This window comes from Cajanus cajan, chromosome 7, assembly GCF_000230855.2.
Source record: "Cajanus cajan strain Asha chromosome 7, NIPB_CcT2T_4, whole genome shotgun sequence".
Taxonomy (NCBI): Eukaryota; Viridiplantae; Streptophyta; class Magnoliopsida; order Fabales; family Fabaceae; genus Cajanus; species Cajanus cajan.
The window spans coordinates 45,762,978-45,784,147 of record NC_138523.1 but is presented as its reverse complement, the minus strand read 5'-3'; the positions used below and the strand labels follow the sequence as shown (position 1 = coordinate 45,784,147).

Here is a 21,170-nt window from a genome sequence, read left to right as displayed (position 1 = left end):
GGTTATTTTAACCTAATTATAATAGCTAAGAGCAATTTGTATATTCTTCTTCTTTCAATTTTTTTCCTCCAGCCATCCATTGCACACTTTATTCTTCTGTGTTTTTAGATCTAATTGTTGGTTTTTCTACAGAGATTCACTATTGATGAAGAAAATAATGAAAAACTATAAGACAGTGTTTTTCTTTTTTCTTTTTTCGTTATTTCTTCCTTTCATGGTTTATTCTCTTATTACATATGTTCTTATCTATCTTATTCTTTTCTTTGACTAAACTTTACGTGCCACTATTTTGTGGAGAAAGAGCATATAAATTAGGTTTTCTTTTTCAGTCACAAAATCACTGCAATTAATTTCTTTGGTTTTTTTTAAGTATACCGGCTGTTTTAATTTTAAATCCGAAACAAAGTGTAAAATCGATTAATGAAAAACATAATAAAATAAAACGATTGTATTGTGTGATAATTTGTTATTGGAGATGGCAAACTGTAACCAAATCCTACAGGTACTCAAAAAATATTCACACAGGAAGGTAACAATTTTGGATTTGATTACGGAGGAGATAGAAAATTGTATGGATATGGAATTGGGTACTATATAACATCCACTTTGAAGATTATTCCTCAATTTATATAATTTTGTAGATAAAGAAAAATGTTGTGACTAATTGATATGAAATCTTTAATATTGTAGATATGAAATCTTTAATATCTTTAATATGATTTTGCTGAAATGTTAGAATTTTCACTCTAACACTCTTTTTAATACTTTTTTAATTATTAATAAAATTTATTTATTTTTTTTTCATGATTTAATGATTAGATTAACTAAATTTATTCTTAATAAATTTTAATTAGTAATCAAATCTTATATATTAAATATGAATAATTATTGATAATAAGAATGGTTTTAGAACTTTTTTTTCAATGAGAGTTTTAGAAATCTTTTTAGTTCTTACCTAATTCGATTTTTTTATCATAATTATTTATAAAATAAATTTTAATATTTTTTTTAAAAAAATTATACTATTATATAAATTATTTATTATAATTTAAAATATAATTTATATATTTAAAAATATCTATTTATACATGTTAAAACACTAGGAAAAAAGAATGGGAGAAAAAAGCGTGTGATTGAAAGATAAAGAAAATAATGTATAAACGAATAATGGTATTGAATTGTCATCTGCTCTATGATGGGTGGACACAGTGTTGGTTTTTAGATGTACGCAATGTTTACTATTTTGTAGTTTTAAATCCGATATTTATGGATACGATTTTTCAGACCACTAGAAGCCAAGCATTGGGCAATGATAGACCAACCAATATTCACTGCAACTTGTTAAAACATCCACGGATTTAAACACATTATCAATAATAATTTTCCACAAAGGTTAAACTTAATTAATAACTTGCGAAGAATCAGCATTGTTAAATTGTAGAACAGGAAGTCAAGGAAAGTTACTGTTTGTCCCATCCTATGTATTGTTAATTAACACTGCTCTATTATATATGTACCCCACATCAATCCATACAGTAGCTGTGCCTTTGCCAAAAGAAAGCATCTTAATATCTTTCATGGTCCATCCAGTTGGTGAGGAAAAGGATAAAGCAGAAAGAACAATTAAACTAGGGTGAGATAGTAATAGTATATTATTATTCCACTTTTCACAACTAACAAATACCAAAGTATTAATATAAAGAAGACAATATCTATTTTGTTGTGTTTGAGTTGAGTTCTGATGTACAAAGTTTGTGTTGCTTGAGAGATGATCTCCCCATCAAGTGGCCTTGACATGGAAGAAGAGAAGAAAGTAGAAATAGTTGAGAGGGATGAGGACTTGGAGGATCAGCAACCAGTACCAGGTGGTGAAGTGGAGTCTCAGCCATGGAGAGAACAAATAACAGTGAGAGGAGTGTTTGTGAGCATGATAATTGGAATCATATACAGCATAATAGTGATGAAGCTCAACCTCACAACTGGAATGGTTCCTAACTTGAATGTCTCTGCAGCACTCCTTGCCTTTGTGTTTGTCCGAACATGGACCAAACTACTTCACAAGGCTGGCTTTGTAGCCAAGCCCTTCAGCCGCCAGGAAAACACCATCATACAGACATGTGCTGTTGCATGCTATAGCATTGCTGTTGGAGGTTAGAGGCTTGTCTTTTCCATATATATTACTTAATGAATTTACTATCTATATCTATCTATCTATATATGTAGTTTGATCTATGTTTGCGTGTGTGGCAGGAGGATTTGCTTCTTATTTGTTGGGGTTAAACAGGACGACTTATGAGTTGTCTGGAGTGGGAAACGAGGGTAACAGCCCTAGTGCTATTAAAGAACCTGGATTTGGTTGGATGACTGGCTTCCTTTTTGTGGTTTGCTTTGTTGGCCTCTTTGTCTTGATTCCACTCAGGAAGGTATTACTTAATACTTGCACATCCCTTTTTTGTTTATTCCAAGTTTTGGATTGGATGTCTTTGCTTCACATCTTTAAGTGATTTATAATATTGGATGCATTTATATATGTAGAACTTGTTACAATCACTCATCAACAAAATGGGGCCTGGCTTTTTTATTTTTCTTTTACTAAATTTTTCATTACGTTTGTGAAGACTTGTAAAGAGTATTGAAGTTCGGTTTGAGTTGCATGTAATGAAAGACTCCTCCAAGAAACTATGGCTTATTGCACTTTTTTCTGCTACAGATCATGATAGTTGATCTCAAACTAACTTATCCCAGTGGCTTGGCAACAGCGGTTCTCATCAATGGTTTCCATACTCAGGGTGACAAAATGGCCAAGTACGGTACACTTCTCTTTTATTCACCAGCTTTCATTTGTTTCAATTAGCAGATACAATAGTTATATTATTATCATAATATTTCTCTAAGAACTTGTATTTTTCCCTATCAGTATTGACTATAATATTATTATCAATAAAAAGGTATTCTGATTGATAATAATCTTTTTATAATATTGCAGGAAGCAAGTACGGGGGTTCGCGAAGTATTTTTCTATCAGTTTCTTATGGGGTTTATTTAAGTGGTTCTTCTCAGGGATAGAGGACTGTGGATTCGAACAGTTCCCTACCTTTGGATTGCAAGCTTGGAAGCAAACGTATGATTTTGAGCACATTATTTGCTTCGAAATGGATGGTTCCATCCCACCTGTTACTGATCATATTGTTTGGTTTTAATATGCAGATTCTATTTCGACTTTAGTATGACTTTTGTGGGAGCAGGAATGATTTGTTCCCACCTTGTGAACTTGTCTTTGCTCCTTGGAGCCGTGATTTCTTTTGGGATCATGTATCCACTTGTTGATCGGCTTAAAGGAGACTGGTTCCCTGACAATTTAGAAGAAAGTAACATGAAGGGTTTATACGGTTATAAGGTTTTTATTTCAATTGCTCTAATCCTGGGTGATGGCATATACAATTTCACCAAGATTCTAATTTCCACGGTCCTCAATGTCCTTGAAAGAGCCAAGGGCAAGAACAATAAAAATGGTAAGAGTAGTCACATACTCACTCTAGCTACTTTTTATTTTTTCATTAGTAACATATGATATCTAAATGTTGAGGTTGTTTTCTTACAGCAACAGTAGCTGCTGATCGGCAGGGGAATCCCACTGAGGACCTTAAACAAAGTGAGGCATTTCTGACGGAGAATATTCCCATGCGGACTGGAATCATAGGATACGTAGTTTTCACAATCATTTCCATAATTATAATCCCGCGCATGTTTCCTCAGCTGAAATGGTACTACGTGGTGGTTGCTTATATATTTGCTCCATCTCTGGCATTCTGTAATGCATTTGGAGCAGGTCTCACCGACATAAACATGGCATACAATTATGGAAAAGTTGCACTCTTTACGCTGGCAGCTGTTACAGGAAAAGAAAATGGTGTGGTAGCTGGCCTTGTGGGCTGTGGTATCATTAAATCGGTGATCTCGGTATCTTGCATTCTGATGCAAGATTTCAAAACTGCTCATTACACACGTACCTCTCCCAGAGCAATGTTCATATGCCAAGTAATCGGCATTGCAATGGGCTGTGTGACAGCTCCTCTGAGCTTCTTCCTATACTACAAGGCATTTGATGTGGGAAACCTGCATGGAGAATTCAAAGCTCCTTATGCGTTAATTTACAGAAACATGGCAATCATAGGGGTCCAAGGTTTCTCAGCATTGCCCCTCCATTGCTTGCAGCTTTGCTTTGGGTTCTTTGCTTTTGCCATAGGAGTAAACATCATAAGAGACTTTTCACCCCAAAAGATAGGGAAATGGATGCCATTACCAATGGTCATGGCCGTACCATTTCTGGTTGGGGCATACTTTGCAATTGATATGTGCATAGGTAGTTTGGTTGTGTTTGTATGGCACAAGATTGACTCCAAGAAGGCAGAGTTGATGGTTCCAGCAGCTGCATCTGGACTAATTTGTGGGGAAGGACTATGGACTCTACCTGCAGCCATTCTAGCTCTTGCAAGAGTTAAGCCTCCTATCTGCATGAAATTCGTTCCTTCCAGTAGGGCTTGACCGACCACGGAGCAAACTGTTTAATGCTATAGGAATTAGCTAGTACACCCTTGTTTTTTTCTTTTTTGGTAAACGGTAGTATAATCTGGAGCACATCAAACATCATCCAAATGCATTACAGAAGAGTGCCGGTACCACCGCATACAGTTTGTAACATATCAAATTTCTCTGACAAAAATAAGGTATGTTTTTTGGAGCACAGCTCTCCACGTACCTCCCCAACCCCCACACAAACAAAAATAATGAAACCCATTCCGCGTTGAGTAATGCGTATTTTTAAGCCATACCAGAAATGGGCTAAAGAATATATAACCGACGAAGTGATAAATCAAGCAGAGGAACAAAAACGAAAATAGGCTTGAACCGCAAGAGAAATTCGTACAATTACAAGTACGGACACCTGTCCAACAAAGTACATGGATTCATATTTCAGTTCCTAAAATTCTACAACTCTTGTAAAATATATATTGGTAAAAATTAGAATGTTCAACACTGATCAACGAGTAAACCAAGATTTTTCAATTGTATTGAAATTATTTCATACATTACTCAATATTATACACAAGTTCGCGGAGAAGTGCAAAACGCTGGATAATGAGTTCTTACTAAAATTGGCATATCAAATTGGGGGTACACTTAAAATTCATTCATCCTGTTATTATACCAGCCAGTACATCACTTTTGCCTCGCACATAAATTGTGTAAACTAGACGAATTGCATCCAGCCAGCCATCCAATGATTCCCAAGAGTCAGCAACCTTGATAATGCAAGAAGTGAAAACGAAGATTAGAGCTGCATTTTCAAAAGCTAAAGAGCTTCTCGGGTTTCTAGAGAGATGAAATCACATTTTAATGATTTCATCAACCCTTAAAAAATTAATTAAATTTGGATTTGGAAGAACAATTTTTAAAATATATTGGGGGTGTGGTGAGTCGGGGAAGGGTTAATTGGGAAACACTGAAACTCATGAATGGACTTTGCCTTTCTATGCAAATGCAGAGAGAACTACTGGAAGCATGGACAATATGCCCCCAAGGTGCTGTGTTTGTTGTTTCAAGACAGAATGGACAAGAATAGTGCATATTTTAGGTAATTGCTCTCTCCATTTAAATCTGATAATATCATGGCATAACCAGATACACTTACCAACACAAGAAGCGATCACAAAAAAATCCCATTTTTCAGAAGAAAACAACAGGGTTGACCAAGAAATAAAACACTATAGTTAAAAGTTGTAGGGACAATGAGTGTGAAGAAGTGGTAATTTAATTAATAAATATGGATAAGTCAGGATTTTTTCATCATGAAAAAGGTCATAGATTCGTCAGTCAGAAAATTGCTCTATGTTGCCTTCAATCAATTTATTTAGGGCTATTTGATTAAACAATCTTTGATATGTGCGGAGGAATGAAGCAATAAATATGAGCAACATGGATAAATTCAGATCAAAGAAACTGTTGCTTACCAAGAAAACTGATCCATGATTTGTATCTATGCATAGGCCTGCACCAGGCGGCAAGGTCAGATCAGCACATGCTGATACAGAAACAATATCTGCTATATCTATTTTGATACTTTTCTTATCCCCATTCACTGCATCTGCTGATCTGCCTGAGAGATTTTGAGGTACTTGTTTCTGTTCTCCTCTGGGTATCTGAACCAAGGGAGGAATGTAAATTATTTAATCATAAATTAGCAGTTGCGATACTAGAGCCTGGAGGTTATGCAATGCTTTTGAAACTAAATATAACTTTGCCTATTAAGACAATTCAATTTGTCAGCCACATGGTACCTGCTGAAGCTTTTCATGATCCAAAAGGAATTCTGATCGTTTCCAGTCATTATGAGGTGCAATTGTTGTCCCCACGGGAGGTGCAGTTAAATATCCAACTTTAAGGTGTGGTAATGGTAGCTGTGAAAATTGAGTTCTGTCATAGTTAGTGTATAAATGAATGAATCCATCAACTACCACTCCATTCGCATAGTAATGAAAACAGCAATAACGGATGGCATATACCAATTCAAGTAGAGGACAAGTTAACTTCTAACAAAAGAAGATAGGTTGACTCACTATAGTCTATAAGAACTAATTAAGTGATGAGGTCCAATACAACAGAATGGTTATTTAACGTGAAACAAAATTCAGAAAGCTTGAAAGAGCAATTTTTTTAAGTCATTTAAATGATAAATTCTGTTGCATACTGTAATGTTGATCCAGGTCAAAAGCTACTACACTAACGTAATTTAAGATAACATGTACTCACCATAGAACGCACCAACCGCAAAGCACTGCTATAAACCTGTTACATACACCAAAATAATAATGAACTGATTGCATGATTAACATTGGAGGAAAAAAAATAAGGGGATCCAAGGAAATAAAATAGTAGCATAAATTAAGTAAAAGACACATGTTAACTAGACTAAAAATCCTTTCTAATCCAAAAAATGCATAAAGCCAGTAAATATTTACACAAGGGAAGACAAATTGACAGTGGCTTCTTACTGAATAATTTGGTTTCAATGCGTGGGCAGCAGCAATATATATTGCAGACTGGCTGTACAATTCATTTGGTGAAACTTCCTGAACACCCACGGATCCCCCAGTTCTTAAAGTGTCCTCCGCTAATCCATACTGCAAAGACATTTGGTAAGTCAATTATATACTCTTAATACTGTTACATACATGGCAATTCAAGACACCAAAGCATAATGTGTCATTAAATGTGTAAAATGAAGAAGCAATATGACCAGAACAGTTCCAAGATTGTATATTGCCCGATGGAAATCAAATTGTAACTGTATGGCTGAGCGAAACTGCATCAAAGAATATCGAAAAATCAAAAAGTTGAAGAGGACATGAGCTATATTCAGAGGACATAGCTAATGTAAAACACATGTTTGTCACTTCAATTTGATTCCACCAAAAAAAATGATACCTTGCTAATCGCAGTTCTCACAATCTTTTGCTTTTCTCGAGCTGGAACAATGGCACTGAGTTCCTAAATTGAAAACCAATTTTTTTAAAAAAAAATATAAATAAATTAATCGAGAATTTACAATAAAGAAATCTATGAATTCTATAACAGCATTAAGTACAATGTTTACTAAAGAACTCTTAAGATATAGGGAAATATATTCCAAAAAGAGAAGAGTTGGGTATGGTTAGCCAAAAATAAAATGAAGGGAATAGGTACATGTGGTGTTCTAATGGAATTTAAAGGTTTTATCCCATTCTTTTTTCTTTTGGCATCTATAGAAGGTTTCAAGATAATCTTGCCCATTTCAAGCTTCTTTTGCTGAATTTTTTACATAGGAGGTACCACCAAAACCAAATAAAAGAGGGAAGATATTAGACAATCCACGGCCAAAGTAAAACTGAGTTGAATCTTTTCTGGCATGAATCAATGATTCAACTGTGCTAATGCTAGGTCATTACTCAAGTATTGCTGCTCATGGCTGCTTGAGTATAGCGTTGAATGAGCTAGAACTGCTACACTAGAGCCCAAATGTATTGCAAAATAGGCAAGGGTCCTCATATTTTCCTATTGGATTTGCTTTGGCACTTAGTCTTGGAACATTAACAGCTAAATCTATGGAAGTAGATGACGATGTGATTAGAAGGAGTATTAAGTATTAACTTTCACATGTAGCATTACCAACTTCATTAAGAGACACATACCTACTTAATCAATCATATAATAACAACTATGATTTAACAAAAGAAAAAAAAATAGCAAAATAGGCTAATTATGAAATCTGACTGTCTCTTGATCTGTGAGGAATGCAGCATGTATGTATACATGATAACTTGGATAAGAAACATTTATTAACTTTTAATTAATAGCTAGTAAAAAATATGGTATGAACTGTAGATTACTCTGGGATTCCTTGTAATCTTACTCGCATTATATTAATTATGCATTGGAATTTTATATGGTTATCTATTAAGTACCATACATAAATCATGTAATTGTTACAAAAGAATATATATACATTTTTTTTTACATAAATATGCACCTTGTATCCATTGTTACAATTTCCAAGTGAAAACTATTATCACGTTTGAGTTTAGATTCTTTGTTATAATACTTGAAAAAGATATTTGTGACTGCACATTTGGATAAGATTTATTCACAGGAGCCCAAAGTGCTTTTGATATAAACCTTTGAGGAGAAGGAAAAAGATCCAGGTCTTGGAGAAACATGAAAATGGCCTTTTAGAGAATTTTATATAATGAAGCTTCTCCAAAATTTCTATTTTGATTCTTTGCAATATACACATCAATTTGGGAGGAGGAAAATGCAGTTAGAACTTGAAGCATGTAACCATAAAAATACATGCATTTTTTATTATTGCAGTTTGCATCATGTAAAGAAATACTTCTACACTAGCAAGTTAAATATACCTGAAGAGCAAGTCCCCAGTTATTAAGCGCCTGAAATAGATTCCATGAGGATCATTAACAAGGGCTTAATATGCAATGAGCATGCTTGTGAACAAAATCAGAAGTGTAGGAACAGAAAATTGTACAGAATAGAGTAAATATATATCAAGAAAGGCTGCTTCAAAATTATATTCTGACATTACAAGAAATTGCAAGACAAACTTTTAACAATTAATTGAGAAGAACCTGAGGACTGTTCCAATTAAGTTGAACTGCTTTTTCATAGTTCCTTGTTGCCTGGGAAAAAATGTTAAATTTAACAAAAATTAGATTGTGTGACAATGAGCCTCTTTCTATCAACCACAACAACTATAACCAAAAATGTGAAAAATTCTTCCATTCAAGTTCAGTAGGAATTCAATTCTGTATCAAGCACTATCCAATGTGCATAGAGGGATTAGTATAGGATCAAGAACCACTAAAAAAATCATTTTCTCCTATGCCAAAATATGCATGAAACCATTAATAAAAGACAGCATTTATATTTTCTGACCTGCTTCCATAGCTCTTCAGCTTCTTTTGTGCGGCCACGCATCTTTGCTCGATCAGAAATTGCTATTGCCCAATTGTAAAAAGCCTGAATACAATCAAATGTTGGCAGGAAAATGAAAAGAAAAGACTCATTTTGTGTATAAAAATACAAACATGCTTATAAGAAAATAGGAAAAATATTGAGCTTTCCTACTATATCAAAAAGCTTTGACAAGACTGACTACTTAAGTATCATCACAACAAGGACAGCATTTTCCTAAAGAAAGATTGGCTACCAATACAGCATTGATAGCAATATAGCAGAGGTGCTTACTGTCCCCTAGGTAAGAAGATTGATATTTGGTAAAGCCTGCCTGGTTATAAAATGTAGCTACATACAAGGGAATTGTGGTGATACAAATTACTTAACACATGTAGAAGTGTAAAAATAGAATAGAACACAATGCAGAACTTTGAGTGTCTGCACCTCCCAATGCAAAAAGGCTCTTACTTCATCTCAAAAGTGATAATATGATTTCTCTCACTCAGCCCAAAATTAGCATTCACTCCTTCTGGATCAAAAACAAATGTGAGTGCTCCTATGCTACTCTAGTTCAGCGCTATAGTTGCCATGAGATCTGGCTCGCCTTGTGAACTTCACTGATGCACATGACTGCCGATAATGGGTTATAATATGACAACTTTTCCCATAGGACTCACTGTCCTTGGTTGGATTTGGCCCCTTAAATTCAGAAATTTATTTTCTCCTGCTTTTTTGGTCACTCTCCCTTCATCGTTTCCCCCTTGCAAAGAGCTCAATCCATTGGTTTTGACTATGGCAGTTTAGTTAACATTGTATTAGTATACCTTGTTTCTGTTCTTGCTGTGATTTTCATACAAACCATGTTGTTCTGGAATTGACAGACAGCACCTTTCTCTACAGTTGTTTCCATTAATAAAGTAACATTGACCACCTTACAAGCATCGTAGTCGTACAGTAGAGGTTGGATCAGCCCACGTGAGAGCTAGAGCTCCATCTATCCCACTCCATGGAAGAACACAACTCAGGTGGCTTTTGTGCAGTCTCTTGACTGGACAACCTGAGATACTAAGTTATGTACCCACGGCAGACCAGTGCATCATCTATTCACCCATCATGATCAACCCTCCTCGTCCCCAACAACCTCTTTATTGAATGACTGCAACTCTTCTCCTTTGGGGCTTATGACTCACTGATGAAATTTGATTTACCTTTAAACAATCTCTGCCTCAACCAACCTTTGTATTTTCACCTTCAATATGTTTAAATTCTTCCTTGATACGATGCTCTTTTCCTATCTTTTCCACAGAAGCATTATTTCTTTTTGAAATTTCTGTTCTTTCTTCATATACAGGAAGCAGTCCTTGAGTTTGCACCAACAAGTCTTCATCTACGCCCTGTCCATGTACACTGATGAATTTTTTGTTTCTTCTCCCCCCAAGTTGGTGACCCCTCCATTCATCTAGGCTTCCTCTTCCCCTCTGTTGTTATGCTCCCAAGAACCAAGATTCCCCTCTGTCTTTCCAGACTTCATCATCCCCTCTGTTTTATTCCTTCCAAGGACCTTTATCTTCTCTTCTGTATTTTTGCACCAACAATTCTCAATCTTCCTTGAGTTCCCTACTGAAACTTTTTATATCTGTCCTCATTTTTTAATGTCAACAACATGTTCCTTCATTCTTGCTGAACTTTGAAGAGCCCCTGAATCCTCCCATCTACACTACTGATAGCTCCAAGATCAAAGCTTTGGTAACAGTTGATAGAAACATGTATATTTACTAGAACAAATAGGGAAGAACTCCCCAATATATAGAATAGAACACACACACTGCAGAACTTAGAGGGTCTGCACCCCCCAAATCCCAATGCCAAATAGCCCTAATTTTGCTCTCACAAATGGCAACATGATCTCTCTCAAGCCTCAACCTCCCTTATTAGTTGTAGGCAACATGTCTGGTCAAACTATTTCAACCCACTTACTTAACTAACTCAATAATGTAACTAACTATCTAACTGATGGGTATCTATCATTGACTCTGTACAGATCTGTTAGATATTTGGTCCATACATTAGCAGTTAGTTACTTAGTTAGAACTTAGAACAGACTCAATAATTTATCAACAATTAGTTAGAAGTTAGAAGAGAAGATAGTGTATCTAAAGAATAAGTGTGAAAAAAATAGGCTGGTCTCTTCAATACCCAGGAATTAGGGAGAGAGAGGGAGAGTGTGTGTTTCATCGCATCATTCTTGACCACTTGTTCTGTACCACATTGATAGAACTTAGAAGGCTGTTCCTGCAAAAATTTCCCTCACTTCGTCCCACTTCTGATCAAATTTTGTCAGATTCACATTTTTAATTAACCCAAAGGACTGAAACTCATTCAATAAATTATCTGAGATTGAGAATTTTACTGCTTTGTTCAGCTTGTTAATAGCACATATAAGAAAAATATTTAAAAAATTAATAATATACAGAATAGTATTTATAACTTATACATGTGCTTATGCATGTCCCTTTAAAGTCTTTTTTAGTGGTATTTACAATTATATAATATATACCGAGTTTTATTTAAGGCTTGGGTTCATTTAGGCTTCACTGCTCTTAGTTGAGCCCATGCATTCTAATGTTCAACTCATTTACACCCGTATCCAAATCCTAGCTAAAATTTTGCTACCCATTTATCTAAACATCATTGAGAAGGATATCCCTACATACATCATGTAGTGTGGGACAAAGTCGTGTGGCCTCATCATACTTCTTACAAGCCTCCTCAAGCAAAGCATCTTTAGAGGGTGATGTGGAATCTGCACTAACATTATCTGCACTTTCCTGCATGCCGAAAAAGATCAAATAGACAGTTAATGTAAAGCTTGGACCAAATATAGCTAATTACAATTCAAAACTTCAAACCGGCAGAGATAGACCTTGGGCAGTTTATGTGAGAATGGATAAGAAGAAAACCATCACTTAGTAGAGTTGAATTATTAGTGTTTGTGTCTTTAGGCAGTTATTTAGGTAGCTATGGATTTGAATTATTATTTTTGCATATTATTTCTATTTAGTTATTTAGGCAGATATAGAATGGTCAATTTAGTGGAGTAACAGTTAGTGTGTGATACCTTATATGTATGGGGCTTGGTGGTGGTTATTCATTGGGTAGTTTTACTGATTGCTAAAAGCAAAAGGAGGACAGTCCTTGTTAGGGAGAAGCCTTGTGTTGTCTATGTTTTGTACTGTAATTTTGGCCTAAAAACCAGATTGTTTCTAGTAATAACTACATGATTCAATGTGCTTACACGAGTTTAACACAGAACAATACTCCTTTTGTTCTTTATTATAAGCAACAAAAAAGTCACAATTTTTATTCTTAAAATACAAGTGAAATTCAACTGTTTTTGTCCCATTTAATGATATTTTCTTTAAAATACCTCTCTTTTAATGCATAACCTTTTTTGACATTTATAATAAGGACAATTTAGGAAATCAATTTAACGCAAACAACTAATTATCTTAATATGTATGCAATCAGTTTTTTTGTTTATAATAAAGATCAGAGCAAGATGCATTTTGTTGGTAATGGATATCCAAGGAATTTTATTTGATTATCAAAAAATGAAAAATGCATATTTCAGCTATATTAATGCAAAATGCCAGAATAACTTATACTGAGCAATAAATTGATAAGGTAAAACCCAGGTATTCTAACCAAAAGGGGATTGAGGAGGAAAGAAGTAAAACAGTAAAATATAATATGAAAAACAAAACACAAAGTCAGACAGTTGTTCAGACCTGAAGCACCAATGCCCAATTGTACAATGCATCATAATCTTCAGGGTTCCTCTCAATTGCAGTTGCATACCTAGAAAATCCAATTACGATTTTACAAATTTGAACAAATATGGACAAACCATGGAGCTACTACTATTTGCAAAAGATTACAAAACAGATTTCAGTTTTGCAAGAAGTTTTCAAGGTGAGAAATTTCCAGTAGCAAATAGAAGTAAACATGTTACCTCCTAGCAGCAAATGTAAGAATCCTTTGCCGAGACCGGCCCTCCTCATCAGCACCAACAACGCTATTTATCAAATCCATAGTAGCATTGTTCTGCTCCGCCTGCTGTTGCTGCTGCTCTGGGCTGAAAATTTTAAAACACCACAATGTATAAAAGCTACATTTCATGCGTGCACGAGAGGAATACACTCCCAAACTCAAACCCTTAAATCAGAATCAGTATAAAAAGACAATGCGCTAACAGGAGCAAAAATCAGAATCATTTCTCGGTGAAACATTCCACAGGCCATTCACGATCTACAAGCAAAAGATTGCATCGAGTGGAACATCAAACGCATTGTCGTTTTCCGTTTTCTCGATTCAACGAGGAAAAGGAGAGGTAACCTGTAGGGAGAGTTGGCATCTTCTCTCTCGGGTTCGGAGTCGGTTTTCAATCCGTTCAGCAATTCTCTCATGGTGAAAGTTCGACTTCCTTCGTCCTTTCGGAGTTTCGGATTGGGAGGAGGATTGGTGCGCGCCTCATTGGAATGGACCGTCGTTTCCCTGAGATCTGCGTCGTTTACCGCTGGATCAGATTTTGGTTCCGACTTCGAATCCAATTGTGCTGGCGCTGGTTCTGATTCTGGCTGGGGATTTGGTTCTGGTTCGGGCTCTGGTTCCGATTTCGGTTCCAATTGTGGTTGCGGTTGTTCTGGTGGCACTGGTTCTGCTTCTGGCTGCGGTTGCGGTTCCGGTTCGTGTCCGTTCTGCGATTCCGGTTCGGGCATTTCGAGGTGTTAGGGTTTTAGAGAGAGGATTGAGGAGAAAGGAGAGTTCTGCTCCGATCTGAGACAACGAGGCCCCAACTGCGACTACTGAACGAACGAGAAACTGAAAACGGAGAGCACAACTTTTATTTACTACTTTTCCTTTTCTTTTTTCTTTTCTCACTACTACTGCGGAAGAAGTAAGAATTTATTTAATTATATACACATGCAAAATTATAAAATAATAAAGTGTAAATTCCATTGACTTCGTTATATTCTTTAGCATTGATTAATTATATTTTCAATGTTGATTAATATTTGAATTTGATCTGTTAATGATGATTTTTTCCTTCACATAATGATTTAAAATATTTAAAAAAAATCATGAAAGTGTAAAATCAAGATTTTAAAGATGGGAAAATTTTGGAAATTTCTAATTTTGAGAGACTAATTAACAGTGGAGAAAATGAATTGAGAGGCTAAATTCAAGTAAAAAAAAAATTAAAGGACTAAAATTATACGTTAATTATAGGGTAATTAACAAATAACTAGATTAACCATAATTATAGATCTATTGTCTAAGCAAAATCTAGTCAAAATCAAAATAAAGGTTAAAAACAGATGAGTAGCAAATTAAAACTTAAAGAGAAAACTATATATCCCTCAATGGCGTTCCATTCGAATTAGGGAACTAAATTACGTAAGTCAAAGTAGTTGATGCAATTCTTTAAATTAAATGACAGTGTAACTTAATTTGTTTCATTCATTTTCTTGCCCATTTCCACGTATTATGTTTGGTTCTATTTAATTAAAAAAGAAAAAACGAGCCTAGTGTAACTTATATGATTAGTGAACTTGTACTTTTAGACTACTTTTTTTTTAATGAGTCCGAATGTGAATGTATAAATATATATTTGATTTTAATATGATTAATAAAGTTAATATTTACATGGGTTTAACCAACAGAAATCCAAGTTTGTTTGCTTAAAGAAGATAATCAACTCAAGACTTGAGGAGCTTGAGAACCTACTAGGGATAAAGAAATCCAACTCTGTGGGAAAGTATTTAGGCCATATCCTTATCAGTGGTAAAGCTACGAATAAGGATTTTGAGCATGTCATCAACAAAGTTAGGAGTAGAATTGCCTCCTGGAAAGGAAAACTTTTGAATAGAGCTGGAAGGACCTGCCTGGCAAAGTCAGTTATAACATCTATCCCGGTGTATACTATGCAAGCATACTGGCTACCACAAAGAACTTGTGACCATCTCAACCAACTCTGTCGCAGATTTATTTGGTCTAAAGATGGCACTTCCCGTAGTTGGAATTTAGTTAACTGGTCTCAGGTTACGAAACCGAAGGTTCATGGTGGGCTTGGCGTAAGGGAAGCCAGAAACATGAATACTGCTTTACTAGGGAATCAAATATGGAAATATATCATGAATCCTGAAACTCCTTGGGTAAAATTTTTGAAGCATAAATATCTGAAATCAAATTCCATATTGACCCCTCTGACCATCAAATGTCCATCTTACGTTTGGAAAAGTATCAAGAAGGCAGTGGAGGTTCTCAAATATGGCTTTGAACCGAAACTTGGTATGGGAAGATCTTCTGTATTTTACGAGGATTGGCTTGGAGATGGGCCACTCTGCACTAAAGTCCCTTTTGTGCATATTTCTGACACCCAACTCAGTTTGGCTGACCTCTGGGTGAACAAAAAATGGAACCTTCTAGCCTTGCACACAAATATCACCAAAGACATTGAACAAAAGATCCTTAGAGTTAAAGTCCCCCCAACACCAGTGGGACAAGACACATTCAGATGGAGTAAGACAATTTCTGGAGACTACACAACCTCTTCAGCTTATAATTGGCTTCAAGGCGATCTTGAATTTTACCCTCACCCCATTTGGAAGCAAATATGGCAACTTCAAATTACGGAGAAATTAAGAATGTTTTGTTGGTCTATTCTTAACAATGCAATTCCGACAAATAGTAAGAGGAAGGCTAGCCACCTGTCTAACTTGGAATCTTGCCCCCGCTGCTCTGCAACCACCGAGGATGTTATCCATGCCCTCCGGGATTGCCCCAAATCAAAGGAACTGTGGAATAAATTAGAGCTACTTGAAAAGAATTTATGGATGACAGACAATATTCTCACCTGGGTTACAAATATCCTAAAACATAAAAATACTGTTAAAATCATCACTACTATGTGGTGGGCTTGGAGATGGAGGAACAATCACATATTTGATGAAGAAAAGTGGGATATTTATAAAGTTATCCGCCATGTTTATACAACCATGGCAGACCTAAGTTTTATGAGGAAATCACAATGGGACAGTGATGAAAATAATCAATGGCAACCCCCAACTGACCGGTTCGTTAAAGTTAATGTGGATGGCAGCTTCAATCCTTCATCTAGTGTTATGACGATTGGCGGATCTATTCGGGATCGCAATGGAAAATGGCTTTTTGGCTTCTCGAATAACATGGGAAGAGGGGACCATATTCTAGCTGAATTATACGCCATTAAACTTGGCCTGGAGATCTGCTGGAATAAAGGTTGGAGAAACATAATTTGCGAAACTGATTGCCATGAAGCCATAAAGTGTATAACCGAAGGAAATAACCTGAGACATTCTCATTTGGAGGTTATTGAAGAGATCAACCATCTTCAGAGAAGGACCTGGAATATTAAAATTAACTGCATCAACAGAGAAGCAAATAAGGTAGCAGACATACTTACGAAGAAAACTTGTAGCGGAGGAGACTTCACGTGGTCGTCACCACCTAATGAAGTTATTGAACAGCTCACGTTGGACAGCATGGGAATCACGTAGTTGTCTTTGTTGTGGCCTATCTTGGCTTTTCGCCCTGACTTTTCTTTTTGAACTTTCCATTTCTACCAAAAAAAAAAGTTTTTTTTTTTAAAACACGGACATAAGTCCAAATACTGTAATACCTGCTTAATGCTGATATTCCTAACAAAATACCAAATATGGCACAAGGCTATATAAAATGGCATCACATTCATATATCAGTACGTATATCAAATATTACAAATATTTCTGTAAAAAAGAAAAGAAAAAAAAAAGACATTACTTTGCTGAGTATTGAAAAATTATAACTAATAAAAAAACACACAAAAAAAAACTCAAGAATGATCGTGCTAGGGATGACAATGGGGCCCCGTGGCGGTAATAATAAACTCGTCCCCGCCCCGCTGGATGAAAATTGGCCCCATATCCGTGCGGGTATTCGTTAAGCGGATATTCATGAATTTCTTGAATACCGGTGGGTATCCATGGATATTTATTAATTTTTTTAAAAATTCAAAAAATTATATTATAAATAATTTTAAATTTATATTTAATGTCATTGAAATATTAAAAATAAAAAATTTAATGTTAATTTTAAACTTGTAATTAACGTTAATTTTGTTGAAATAACAACAAAAAAGCAAGATAATCAATAACTTAAAATACATCAATCTCACAAGTAAAAATCTCATATAACAAAACTACAATAATTCAATATCATAATTTCAAACGAAAATAAACAACTTAAAATACATAAATCTTATTAGTCCAATCAAAGCTAGAAAATTAATCAAATTATCCATCTTTTTGGTACAAGAATAATTAAGATATTTAAGAAATATTATTAAACGGGTACCCGCGGATATGGATATCATCATACCCGCCCCCAGCCCATTTATAAACGGTTAAAAAATTATCCATCTCCATTATTCACGAGTACCCAATTAACCTACTCATTTATTATCTGTAGCAAATTTTACCCCAAATACCAATGGGTGTGAGTATTTTTGCCATCCCTAGATCGTGAACTCAAATATCTCGACCTAACAAAACTAAACTCCATTCGGCCCAAATATCACAAAAAGAACAGAGATAAGTAAAAGGTAAAGCCCAAATAGAAGCATGGATATGAGGCAAATCAACCCAAAGGCAACGAAGCACGGTAGTAGGCATGTGAGGTACATTCCAAGCCCATTCAACTTGCTTCCCCAGCAAGTGTGGTGACGAATCCGTGAGGGGAACTTGCATGAAATATCAATCACGACGAATCCGTGTTGTCTTATAATTTAACAACCAAACATTTATTGGGACCTAATTTAATAATTATATCAACCACCAATTGATTTATTTTTTTATAGTCGTAATTTATCTCGTAAAGCTTCTATGTTGATTGATGGATCAGTGAACTTGTCAATAATTAAGATAGAGATATTATGTATGAGATCGTAAGTTATAACCGTCACACTTTAAGTTTGTGAGTTGATGTTTTAGATAATTTATGTTGTTGCGATGTTTTGTGTTGAGTGATTATGAGGATTAAGGATCCTATGAGTCTAGGTAATTTTTAAAGTTACTTTAAATTATTTATGAGATGTGAAATTTATAAGACTTCTAATTAAATAAAATTTCATAAACTTTAATTTTCAAAGTCTTAAAGAGAATTTTAGAGAGCAAGATTTTGTTCCGTGAGTTCCATCACTCTAAACCTTCTCTTCTTTCTTCTGATTCTCATGGAAGATGTGTTGATCTTGAATTCAGGTCAATAAAAGGCTTAAAATGTTATCGCCTGTTTGAGTCAAGGGAGGCACGAAACCTAAGACCCTTTTTTTTCTCTTCTTTCTCGATTAGCTTTGAATCCAATGTAAGAGAAGCTAGATTTTTTGGTCTTGATTGAGTAAGTAGACTCATGAGTTGATGCATGAGTTGTATGTTGTTTGAATTCCCTTGAGATTCATGGTTGTGTATGATCAAATTGAAGTGGGTTTGAAAGGGGATTTAGGGGTTTTGGTGTTCTTGATGAAAAGTTGAGAAATTGATGATTTCCTTAAGGTGTTGTTGATGCATGTTTCTTTTCCTCTGATTTATGAGTTGCATGTTATGAAAATTGAAAGGCTTTAAGGTTGCATGTATGAATTGTTGCATAAGTTGAGAGAATTTGGAGATTTGGGTGGCATTCATGGTTGTGGGGGTGTTCTTCATTTATGTAGAGGATTCTGGATTTGTGACACTAAACATAAGCTTAGTGTGAGAATTGGAGAGTGTCATTGGAAAATTGAGGCTTAGCATGGATTTTTACGCTTAACGTGAGCTTTGGATGTCCTTTGGAAGCTTGAGACTAAGCATGAGTCTCACACTTAGAATGAGAAAAATGAAATAAATAAATAAATATATATATATATATATATATATATATATATATATATATATATATATATATATATAACTCTCTTAAAGCCTAACTCTTAGCATGAGATTCCACACTTAGCGTAGGAACTTAATCAAATATTTTATTTTTCAATTTGAGTTTGTTGCTTATTTAATAAATGAGTTGTATGTTGAATACTTGTTGATTGAGTTGTTTGATGACTAAATGAGGATGAATAAGTGGAATGGATGATGTTTGTATGTGATGATTGTGTTGAGTTGCTAGTTGAAAGTTGAGATGAGTTGTAGCTTTGTTGAATTTGCTATACACATGACAAAGTTGTGTTGTTAAAAATGTTTTAAGTATTTAGGCATAATGTTGTTGAAGTTGTGAAGACCAACCTAGGACTATATGAGAGATTTTAAAAGTTGAATATCCCATTGTGTGGATATTGTGTTGTGGTTCTTTAAAAGCCTAACATTGTTGAAAATCCTTTTTGGGAAGTTGATCCTTAAAGAGGATTGTTGTGTTGATTCTTCTTTAGGACTCAATTGGTACCGTGTGTAGATAAGGTCAAGACACACATGTATAAAATGATCAAATTGAGTAAAGTACAAAGTCAATAACTTAGTTTCTAATCGAATATCAAAAGGACCTGGTATTTGAAGGATAATCAATGAGTTAATCTCACAGGAAACTTGGTTAAGCTAACTAATGTCATGATATACCTATATCCAGCTGTTATAACCTGATAGTAGTACTAGACTTCCCTATTTAAGTGATGATTCGATAAACCAAGTTATTATGTTGTGGATTGATATCTAATTTGTTATTGATCTAGCAAATCCAAAAAGATCACCTTGTGTTGTTGGTTCGATAGGGCCAAACTACTTAAATTGTTCACCTTATATTGTAGGAAATTTCCTAGTTGAAGTACATGACGATGTACCTAACTATTGTGTTGAAGATGTTGTGTTGTATATATTATGTTGAAAAATGCCTTATTGAGCATTGATGATCGATATAGTTTTCATGGTGGTGTTAAAGTTGATTATTGTGTAGTAATATCTTGAGTTGTTCATGTTGATAAAGAAGTTAATGTGATAGTGATGTATGTTGATAGCGTCGAATGTGAAACTATTATTTGATGATATACTTGATATCTATAACATGTTGAAATTAGTGTTGTACATGTGTTGTTTTTAAAACTCTAGCTTACCCTTGTATGTTTCTATGTGATTTAGGACTATAATGATCATATGTGGTATGAAAGTAGTCAAAGATAGGCATGGAGTTTTGTAGTGGATGGAGACCTCTCAGTGGTGCTAGCTAGAGCCAGATGTCTCTTTTGATGGCTATCTTTGAAGTGCTTCTTGTATAGATAAGACATGAAAATTCCATGACAAGTGAAATGTTGGGTCAATGAAATAGTAAATGTGTGACATGCATCATGTGCATATATGACTTATTCCAGGTGTGCCGCTTAGGCCGCATACTAGTGATGTAACAAGCTATGAGATGAAATGACTTATTTTAGGTGTGCCGCTTAGGCTGCATACCAGTGATGTAACAAACTATGAGATGAAATGACTTATTCTAGGTGTACCGCTTAGGTCGCATATCAGTGATGTAACAAGCTATGTGATGAAATGACCTATTCCAGATGTGCCGCTTAGATCGCATACTAATGATGTAACAAGCTATGTGATGAAATGATTTAT

General features: G+C 35.0%; 2 protein-coding genes across 2 annotated transcripts; one reads left to right on the top strand and one right to left on the bottom strand.

The window, feature by feature from the left end:
- Positions 1-1,529: 1,529 nt before the first annotated feature.
- On the top strand, positions 1,530-5,304 carry LOC109795177 (metal-nicotianamine transporter YSL1). The gene is made up of 6 exons (XM_083059835.1): positions 1,530-2,150; positions 2,251-2,423; positions 2,711-2,805; positions 2,987-3,121; positions 3,208-3,512; positions 3,602-5,304. Exons 1-6 carry the CDS (start codon positions 1,769-1,771, stop codon positions 4,543-4,545), a joined length of 2,034 nt encoding a protein of 677 aa, XP_082915961.1. The 5' UTR covers positions 1,530-1,768; the 3' UTR covers positions 4,546-5,304.
- Positions 5,042-14,426, bottom strand: LOC109795178 (Tetratricopeptide repeat (TPR)-like superfamily protein). Its single transcript, XM_020354608.3, has 14 exons — positions 13,903-14,426; positions 13,520-13,642; positions 13,296-13,365; positions 12,222-12,335; positions 9,487-9,570; positions 9,180-9,230; positions 8,955-8,984; positions 7,486-7,548; positions 7,298-7,363; positions 7,053-7,181; positions 6,811-6,846; positions 6,339-6,458; positions 6,012-6,200; positions 5,042-5,303 (listed from the first exon to the last, which is right to left on the bottom strand). Exons 1-14 carry the CDS (start codon positions 14,283-14,285, stop codon positions 5,193-5,195), a joined length of 1,569 nt encoding a protein of 522 aa, XP_020210197.1. The 5' UTR covers positions 14,286-14,426; the 3' UTR covers positions 5,042-5,192.
- Between the last annotated feature and the right edge of the window lie 6,744 nt (positions 14,427-21,170).